General features: G+C 36.9%; 1 protein-coding gene across 13 annotated transcripts in view; it reads right to left on the bottom strand.

Annotated features, from left to right (window-relative positions):
• Positions 1–219: 219 nt before the first annotated feature.
• The window catches only part of IFT81 (intraflagellar transport 81), a 93,599-nt gene continuing 83,095 nt past the window's right edge, over positions 220–10,723 (bottom strand). For 4 of the 13 annotated variants that reach the window (XM_063646734.1, XM_054443877.2, XM_054443876.2 and 1 more), the window contains 2 exons: positions 9,454–9,499; positions 224–969 (listed from right to left, as the gene is read on the bottom strand). In XM_063646734.1, coding sequence (XP_063502804.1) covers positions 787–969; positions 9,454–9,499 — 229 coding nt within the window. In that variant the 3' untranslated portion in view covers positions 224–786. Of the gene's footprint in view, positions 2,479–6,935; positions 7,630–8,352; positions 9,203–9,453; positions 9,500–10,723 lie in introns of those variants that run through there. The other 9 variants (XM_063646732.1, XM_063646733.1, XM_063646728.1 and 6 more) reach the window with 7 other exon arrangements.

Below are 10,723 nucleotides of genomic sequence, written 5' to 3'. Positions count from 1 at the left end.
CAGGAAGGTGAGGCAGGAGTATGGCATGAACCCGGGAGGTGGAGCTTGTAGTTAGCCGAGATCATGACACTGCACTCCAGCCTGGGCAAAAGAGTGAGACTCCGTCTCAAAAAAGAAAAAAAAAAAAAAGAAAAAAAAAAAGAAAAGAAGTAATAATCCTTCAATTTAATATTAGATGTTAATACTTTAAAAAGAATAAATTTTGACACAAGACAACTATACATTTTTTAAATAGACACGAAATATGTACCAAGTTTATTTGCCTTTAAATTATACAAACAGAATAAACATGTTAGTCAAAATATTAAATTTTCTTGCATTTTACAGAAGAAAAATAAACTGAAGTGAAACTGTAGGAATTGCTGAACTTCAGATAAATGTTTCTTCAAAACAAGAGATATTAGTTCCTAAAAGGTTCTTCTAAAGTTTTTTTAAAAGAAATTAAGGAAAACAGTAAGCCATTGGGTTATTACATTCTAAAAAAACTACATGTTTTTTAATGGACATATGTTTACATTTACAGATAGTAAACTTAGTTTCCTGTCTCATAAAACTCAGAAGACGCCAGTGATGTCTAAACTATGGAAAATAATAAAAGCCTCTTTTTCATATGAAAAAACATTCAAACTAAATCTACCTTAACATTATTTTCTATGAAAACTTAATAAAGAATGGCTCATCTGAAAACAAAATGCTATACAAATCAGTTTCAAAAAAGAAATACGTTATGAGATTAGGCTTATAGCTAGTGGTATCAAGTAAAACCCCAAATGATGACACAAGAATTCACAGTATTAGCCGGTCCTCTCCTCCCTCCTGAATTACCTGACCAATGGAGGTTTGGCTTTGTTGTTTCAGAAAGCACTGTTTCTTACATTCCATTAATTGTTCCAAATCACGCCACATTTTTGCTTGTTTCATATTTGGACCATGACTTTCTCGTACAACTTTTTGTTTTTCCCGAAGTTTCTATCATTTAAAAAAACCAATAATAATTAAATCTCAGTTACAGGGGTTTATTTCTATTGCTATAGTCAGAGGAATATGGTATGTTTTCTACAGTAGATAAATAATAGTTAGCTAAACCACATACTCTATAATGTATCAAAACTAAGATTATAAAAGTTAACTAAGGCCAGACGCGGTGGCTCATGTCTGTAATCCTAGCACTTTGGGAGGCTGAGGCGGGCAGATCACGAGGTTAGGAGATCAAGAGCTCTACTAAACCTGACACTAAGTCAAACTGTTTGCCTTTCTAGTTCTCTGAAAAAATACAAAAAAAAAAAAAAATTAGCCAGGCGTGGGGGCGCACGCCTGTAGTCCCAGCTACTCAGGAGGCTGAGGCAGGAGAATCTCTTGAACCCGGGAGGCGGAGTTTGCAGTGAGCCGAGATCACGCCACTACACTCCAGCTTGGCAACAGAGCAAGACTCCGTCTCAAAGAAAATACAAAAAACAAAAACAAACAAAAAAAGCCACACAAAACTATAAAAGGAAGTGAGAGAAAAAGATAGTTAGGAAAGTGGAACAGTATCATGGTGTGAAAAGAAGAAAGTAGAGTTTGGAAGTCAGAAGACTTCAGTTTTAATCTGGTTTTGTCTCCTCTAGTGGTAAGCAAGGCACTTAATTTCTTGGGACTTCAGTTTTCTCAATTATCAATTAAGGTTAATGGACCAGGTGTGGTGGCTCACGACTGCAATCCCAGCACTTTGGGAGGCTGAGGTGGATAGATCACTTGAGTTTAGGAGTTCAAGATCAGCCTGATCAACATGGTGAAATCCTATCTCTACTAAAAATACAAAAATTAGCAGGGCATGGTGGCATGTGCCTGTAGTCCCTGCTACTCAGGAGGCTGAAACAGGAGAATGGCTTGAATCTGGGAGGTGGAAGTTGCAGTGAGCTGCAATCACGCCACTATGAAACTCTAAGTCAAACTGCTTGCCTTTCTAGTTCTCCAACGAAAACCAGCTAGGAGGATATACATGACATATTACTCAAGAATGTATAGTTATAGCTCAGATAGCTTTAAAATAATTCATTTATTAGTCTAAGCCTGAGAAATGTCCACATTTTGTTTTAGAATTTCCATTTACATAAAAATTTCTCAAGAAACCAACAGGATCAGTATATTCTATATACTAAAACCTAATACTTATTTATTCAAGATATAATTATGGAGCACCTGTTATATGTCAGGTATGCTTGGAGTTTCAAGTGGAAAACAGGACTCATGCTATATAGGTGGGCAGATCACCTGAAGTCAGGAGTTCGAGACCAGCCTGGCCAATATGGTGAAATCCCATCTGTACTAAAAATACAAAAATACGAAATACAAAAATTAGCCGGACATGGTGGCATGTGCCTGTAATTCCAGCTACTCAGAAGGCTGAGGCAGGCGAATTGCTTGAACCTGGAAGGCGGAGTGAGCCAAGATCGTGCCACTGCACTCCAGCCTGGGAAACAGAGTGAGATTCCGTCTCTAGAAAAAAAAAAAAAAATTAAGGTGAATAATAGGAGGCTGGGGGCTGGGCACAGTGGCTCACACCTGTAATCCCAGCACTTTGGGAGGCCAAGGCAGGAGGATTGCTTGAGCTGGGGAGTTCAAGGCCTGCCTGGGTAACATGATACTCTGTCTCTACAAAAATAAAAATTAAAAAATTAGCTGGGCATGGTGGTGGCACATGCCTGTAGTCCTCCTAGCTAGTTGGGAGGCTGAGGTGGAAGGATCACTTGAGCCAGGAATTTGAGGCTGCAGTGAGCTATGCTCTCACCACTGCACGCCAGCCTGGGCAACAGAGCGAGACCCTGTCTCTTAAAAACAAAACAAAACAAAAAAACCAAACCAAGGCTAATAATAGGGGAAAATAAAACTACTTACTTGGTAAGATTATGTTTTCAAGTGACATAATAGATATTGAAATACTTGAGAAATTATCATGTATTATATATATTCTTGTTATTAAATGTTATATTCTATCTTATCCTGAAACAGTGTATACTCTATTTATGTCCAAATAAATCAAATTGTATGCACATATACTTCAGGGAGCAGGCCCAGTGATTACAAAAATAGTACACTATTAAATAAGCTGAAATCCTTCTCAGAATTGTTTTTGTTACTAACATCTTAGACGGTCCACCTGCCAAAACTGTTTTACTCATTGACTCTAAAATTTTGAACAGGAATAAAAGAATCTTCAATAAATTACAAAAATATACTTTGGTTCTATATTTTGGCAAATTAAGGAAGGGTGACTGAAAGCAAGAGTAGACACAAAATCAGAGACAATAAGTGACACGGTAGGAAAAAAGAGAGAGAGAATCCAGCCTGAGCAACAAAGTGAGACCCCCCCATCTCTACAAAAAAAAAATTTTTTTTTAAATTAGCTGTGTATGGTGGCACATGCCTGTGGTCCCAGCTACTCAGGAGGCTGAGGTAAGAAGATCACTTGAGCCTGGGAACTCAAGGCTGCAGTGAGCTGTGACTGTGCCATTACACTCCAGCCCAGGTGACAGAGTGAGACTCTGTCTCAAAAAAAAAAAAAAAAAAAAAAAGAAGAGAAGAAAAAGAAAAGAAAGGAATTCATTATTCATTCATAATCCCATGTGCTAGAGACAACTACAGTTGACAGTTTGGTAGAGAAGGTGAAAGTGCACATAGAAGGAAATGCAGTGTGTCAGAAATACCTGTACTGACACTGAGTGTGAGAAAATCACCAAGAGGGACAGAAAAGCAAGCAGAGACACAGAGGCAGAGTGCAAAGGAACAACCTCATCCTTTCCTCTTTTAACATACGGTCAATATACTAGTTGATCTGAGACACAAATGAGAATGCTAGTAGTTGGTACTTGCCCAAATAAGAGGATTAACTAAGCTGAGGACCAGATTCAAACCACCCATTAAATACTGCCCACCCAGTTATGCATAATGAAAGCAAAGTTAACAGCAAACAGGAATAGAAAACAACACAGAATTTAAAAAATATAAATATAACCAGTAAATTTTTTGATGCAATACCTGGCATATTAATACATCTATTTAAGTTTATGTTACAAATAATGTATCTTACAACAAATATTTTATCCTTATAAACTAAAAAGTATTTAGAAAGGCCATTAAGGCAGACCAAGAATTTTAAGACTTCTGCACATGATTTTAAATTAAGGCACTACTTAACCTGTAACTTTTCTTATATCATTGGAATAATTTCCTTGTCAAAAAATCCTAACAACCTATAAAAGTTATTTAAAGAACCAAAGACAGGATGTGGGCACTGTCTGTGTCAGAAATATTAAATTTAATTTGCTTCATAACCATGTGTGTTTGAAACCTTTAACTTTATGAATACAACTGATGTTAGTATGTATATATTTTAAATCTTATTATCATTTACATTTGTTTACAGTTGCAATGTACAAAAATTACTAATCACGGATTTCACTGTTCTTTAAAGGAGGAGGTGGTGGTATAGAAGGGGGGGAAGCTCAGTTGGCCTGAGGAGGTCTATGGATGTCCAGTTTATATTGGCTTAGAGGGCTTAGACTACCATCACTTTGAAAGGCTAGGTTTGTTCTGTTTGCCTTGAAAATTTAGATCTACTCTAGAAGTTTGAGGATTAAGAAGCTTTGCTTCTTAAATGATACAGTCTGACATTTGGGGAATAAGCTAGTCATTGGTTCACTTGCTTAAATATACTTGATATATTTTGAGACTCTATCTCAAAAAAAAAAAAGGTCAATTTTGACAATCATATAAAATCCTACAAATCCAAAAATCTCTAGTTAAAATATTATACAAATGAATGTTTATAATTTGATTCAAATACGTGCTTTCAAATATGAAAATTATTTCTTTTTTTCCTTTTAAGTATGGTGTGTCATCCCATAAGTGAAATAAGGTACACAGAATTCACTATTCTCCCAGTAAATGGAGGAATCAGCTTCAAGAAGGCTTCCTTTTATTTTTTATTTATTTTCATTGATATAATGGTAATTTATTCACAAATCACAGGTGAACACTTTTTAGAGAAATGGCTAATTACAGGTTTGAGACAGAAAATGTACAGTATGAAATTAGAACATTTTGTCACACCAGAAAACAAAGAAGCCATCAAAGTCTACTAGGATTTTTTCAAAAGGATTCAAAAGCTGACTTCAAGAGGCTTCCACTGGCCAAATTTGAGTATGAATGGGACTAATAATCACAATAGATTGAAACATATCAAATGTGTTCAATCTAAAAGTCATAAGATTACTTTTGAAGGATGATAAAGAACCAACTCATCATTTTGAAAACCAGTAAATAGTGAATCAAGCAGTTATTCTACCTTTCTTATATGAATGTAACTCAGGGTAAGTAAACAGAAGACAAGGAGAAGTTGCTCTTTACAGAATTATTCCAGCCAATAAATGAAGAATGAATGACATAATCAGAATGTTACCACTGTGCAACTTCTAATGAATTAAGGATCTAGGAAATGATTATCAATGGCTGTCTACATCATAAGAAGAAAGCCTCCTGATAGAAGCACATACCACCATCTATGAAGTATTCTTGCCAAATATCAAAACATATTTAATCAAGCTTCTAGATCTAACTACCAATTCACAAGATATACTGGGGACAGAAGAACATGCTAATTGACACCAAAGGGTTACCAACAGCAAAGTTCAAAATGTTGAAAACCCACTAGGACAAATTACCAGGTTTTTTTTTTCTTTTCAACAAATAAATTGTAAGGAAAAAATGATGGGGGAGTAACCTAGAGAAAGAGAGACTTAAGAGATATATAAGCTAATAACAATGTATGGACTCTTATTAGGATCCTGATTCAAACAAATAAATCATGGTGAAGTTTGAACATTGGGTATTGGATGTTATGTAATTATTTTAAATTCTTTTCGGTAGGATAATGGTATTGTGGTTATGTTCAAAAAGAGTGTTTATGATACATACTGAAATGTGATGAGATAAAATAATAAGAAGTCTGAGATGTGCTTAAAAATAATTTAGAAAAAAAATTTGGGGCAGGTACTGGATGAGATTATAGACAAAATAAGGCTGGCCACGAATTTAATGATTAGAGTTGGATGATGGATATATATGGATTGATTAAAATATAGCTTTGAAAATTTCCATAATAAAGGCTATCATTTTTTTTTTCTTTGAAATGGAGTTTTGCTCTTGTTTCCCAGGCTGGTGTGGAATGGTGCGATCTCTGCTCACTGCAACCTCCACCTCCTGGGTTCAAGCAATTCTCCTGCCTCAGCCTCCTGAGTAGCTGGGATTACAGGTGCCTGCCACCATGCCAGCTAGTTTTTTGTATTTTTAGTAGAGACGGGGTTTCACTATGTTGGCCAGGCTGGTCTTGAACTCCTGACCTCAGGTGACCCACCCACCTTGGCCTCCCAAAGTGCTGGGATTACAGGCATGAGCCACTGCACCTGGGATGCTTTTTTTTTTTTTAAAGACACAGTTTCACTGTGTCGCACAGGCTGGAGTGCAGTGGCATGATCTTGGCTCACTGCAACCTCTGGGTTCAAGTGATTCTCATGCCTCAGCCTCCCAAGTAGCTAGGATCACAGGCACATGCCACCACGCCTGGCTAATTTTTGTATTATTAGTAGAGATGAGGTTTCGCCATGTTGGCCAGACTGGTCTCAAACTCCTGACCTCAAGTGATCTGCCTGCCTTGGCCTCCCAAAGTGCTGGGTTATAGTCATGAGCCACTGCACCCAGCCAAGTTTTTTTTTTTTTTTAAGTAAGGAACATATCACCCTTATTTACCAATTACTCCATTGTTTTCTATACCATTTGTTTTCTTAAGTTTACTTATAGGTTTCTAGGAGCTAATTCATCTTTCAAGTACAAGCATAGATAGACACACATATGTTTTTAATAATGATTCAAACCAGGAAAACGTAAATAAGAGTGAATAACTTTGCCATCACCAATTTATTGAGTCATACCAGTAGCTAAACTGTACAAATACATATTAAGATGGAAATGAAGCCATATTTTTTCATTTGTATTTTAAGAATGGACAAGCTTCAATAAATATATAATCATTTACAGGTTTCAGAATATTTGAACAATGAAATTAGACATCCATATATAGTCAGTATTTTAAAAGAAAAATTGCAGCTAAACAATCCTTACCTATGATGCTACAAACTTAGAAAACCTAGTAAGAAGGCTGGGCGCAGTGGCTTGTGCCTGTAATCCCAGCACTCTGGGAGGCCAAGGTGGATGGACTGCTTGGGCTCAGGAGTTTGAGACCAGCCTGGGCAACATGGCAAAACCCCATCTCTACAAAAAATACAAAAAAATTAGCCAGGTGTGGTAGTGCACTCCTGTAGTCCCAGCTACTGGGGATGCTGAGGCGGGAGGATCGCTTGAGCCTGGGAGGCAGAGGATGCAGTGAGCCGAGATTGCACCACTGCACTCCAGCCTGGGTAACAGAGTGAGACCCTTCCCTAATATATTGCCAAAAAAAAAAAAAGAAAACCTAATACGAAGTCCAGGTGTCGCGGCTCGTGCATGTAATCCCAGCACTTTGGGAGGCCAAGGTGGGAGGATCGCTTGAGCCCAGGAGTTTAAGAGCCTGGGCAATATGGTGAAACCCCATCTCTACAAAAAAAAAAAAAAATACAAAAATTAGCTGGGCATGGTGGCATGCTCCTGTAGTCCCAGCTATTCAGGAGGTTGAGGTGGGAGGATCGCTTGAGCGTGGGGAGGCCAAGGCTGCAGTGAGCCGAGATCGTGCCACTGCACTCCAGCCAGCCTAGGTGACAGAGTGAGACTCTGTCTCAAAAAAAAAAAGAAAAAGATTTTGAACACTAGGTATCAGATGTTAACATCCAATTGTTATTGTTTAACAACATACTTATTGTTAAATTATTTTTGGCATGATATTTTGGTATGATAGTGGTAGGAAACATTTTTTTTTCATTCTGTCATCCAGGCTGGCTGGAGTGCAGTGGCATGATCTCGGCTCACTGCAGCATTGTCTCCATAGGCTGAAGCAATCCTCCCACCTTAGCCTCCCGAGTAGCTGCAACTACAGGTGCATGCCACCTTGCCTGGCTAATTTTTGTATTTTTTGTAGAGATGGGGTCTTGCCATGTTGCCCAGGCTGATCTCAAACTCCTGGGTTCAAACAATCCTCCCACCTCAGCCTCCCAAAATGCTGGGATTACAAATAGGTATGGGTCACTTTGCCTGGCCAGAAAACATTATTTTCAATAGTGAAACTAAAGAAACAGAAAAAATGTTGTATAGTGAAACACAGTTAGTCTTCATTATGCAATATAGACTTAAAATCAATGAAGATGATTTTATAACTCATCTAAATCAATCTAGGTAATTTAATTTTTAAATTTCTCATCTACATATTTCAGTTTAAATATGAGGAAATGAACTCTAAAGAGATTAGGGGGCTTGTTTAGAATCACAAGCCTAAGAGTGAAGCCAAGTCATTTGATGACTGGTCATCTTTCCTCTGAATTATAAGTATATGTTTTTTCTTTTTTTCTCCTAAGAATGCAAAGTTGGTGTCTTTGTTAAATTGGTTGCTTTATGAAGTCAGCTAGAATAACTAATCAGTTGGTCATTTAAGTCCTGATGGTCAAGGCTATAACTTACTCTCTACCACTTCTAGGAGTGGCTCAGAGAACTAAGAACAATAATTATACAGTTCTATTTCAGTTGCCATCAGATAACTCTGGCAGGAGGGAGCTGAGCATCTCAAGCAAGGTTTTTCAGTTGTTTGTATTAAATAAATCAATGTTTGTAAAAGGCTTAGACTAGGGCCTAGAACTTTGTGTTTATTAAATAAAGTAAATGAATAAATTTACACCTATCTCATAAAGAGATAACTGAGAATAATTTTTTTTTTTTTTTTTGAGATGGAGTATCGCTCTGTCACCCAGGCTAGAGTGCAATGGCACAATCTCGGCTCACTGCAACATTTGCCTCCCTGGTTCAAGCGATTCTCCTGCCTCAGGCTCCAGAGTGGCTGGGATTACAGGCGCCTGCCACCATGCCTGGCTAATTTTTGTATTTTTCATAGAGACGGGGTTTCACCATGTTGGCCAGGCTGGTCCTGAGTTCCTGACCTCAACTGATCCACCGGCCTTGGCCTTCCAAAGTGCTGGGATTACAGGCGTGAGCCACCGCACCCAGCCTGAGGATAATCTGAAAACTGTAATGCAGAACATTATCATGAACTCTGTGATTTAAAAATAGATAATTTTTTCTTTCGAAAATCCATTGTGCCTTTATTTCTGTAAAACTAAATTCTTAAGGAAGTCTTCCATCTTTAAAAAGAATGAACAATTTCCCCTCAAAAACTGTACTATGACCTTTTGAAAACAATGACAGTCATAAACTATGTACAGTACTGAAAGCCTGAATCAGTTAGACACACTTAAAAAAATAAATAATAATTCTTACCTTTCCAAGGTTTTCTTGTTCAGCAGTATTTTTGGTATACTGTTCCCTAGGGATTCAACATAATGATTTACTTTCAATTTACTTCAAATGATTTGATCATACAAGTGAATTATAAATTAATATATCTATCTAAAATACACTAGGCAATATAGTTTAGGGTACTGGAGTCAGAATGAAACCCATTATCAAATTCTTTGTCTTTCCCCATCTTTAGTTAGTTCTTCAAGTAAATAGTAATTTAAGGAAAAAAAAGAAAGCAAAACATTTCATAGGAAATTAAGATAATTAAAATGTTAAATACTATTTCTGGTTAATCTACCCTCAAAACAATGGCAACCCATTTGCTTAAATTACACATTGTTTTTGAAGAGGTTTGTAGAAAGGAGAAAGGATATACATTTTAAATAAACATTAAGTAGCACGTAATCTTGCAATTCTACTTCTAGGAAGTCATCCTACAAAAATATCCCATAACTTAAAAAAACATAAAAGCAGACTATTTATTTCATCAATGCTTATAATAGTGAAAATATGCAAACAAACTAAATGTCTATAGATGGGAAAATGTTTAAGCTATTCAAACAAATAATAAGGAGTTATACAAAAGAATGAGGTAAATCTATAAATACTGAAGTGGAAAATATTCTAGATCAAGAGAAAAACAGCATATGTAGTTTAATCTTTTTTTTTTCCTTTGAGACAAGGTCTCACTCTGTTGCCCAGGTTGGAGTGCAGTGGCATGATCACACCTCATTGTAGCCTCCACCTCCCTGGCCCAAGTGAATCTTCCATTTCAGCCTCCCAGGTACTGGGATTACAGACATGTGTCACTATATTGGGCTAATTTTTTTGTATTTTTTTGGTAGACACAGGGTTTTGCCACGTTGCCCAGGCTGGTCTTGAACTCTGGGGCTCAAGCAATTGGCTCATCTCAGCCTCCCAAATGCTGGGATTACAGGTGTGAGCCACCACACCCAGGTGCAGTTTAATCTTATTTTTATATACATATGTATGTATATGTGTGTGTATACACACATACATATAACATTTCCCATGCATTAACTAACACACATATATACAGATGTATCAGCAAACGCATGGGAAAAGAATATGGCTTAATGTACACCAAAGTATTAGCAGTAGACATTTCTGAGACATGGCAATATGGACAGCATTCAACTTCTGTGCACACTACTTCATAATGGTTACTGTTGTTTTTACAAGTGTTTCTTTTGTAAGCTAAAAAAAATTTTTAATGTAAAAATTAAAA

The sequence above is a fragment of the Pongo pygmaeus genome, chromosome 10 (genome assembly GCF_028885625.2).
Source record: "Pongo pygmaeus isolate AG05252 chromosome 10, NHGRI_mPonPyg2-v2.0_pri, whole genome shotgun sequence".
Classification (NCBI taxonomy): domain Eukaryota; kingdom Metazoa; phylum Chordata; class Mammalia; order Primates; family Hominidae; genus Pongo; species Pongo pygmaeus.
Note: the sequence above shows the minus strand (reverse complement) of the source record. Positions and strands in the feature narration are given on the sequence as shown.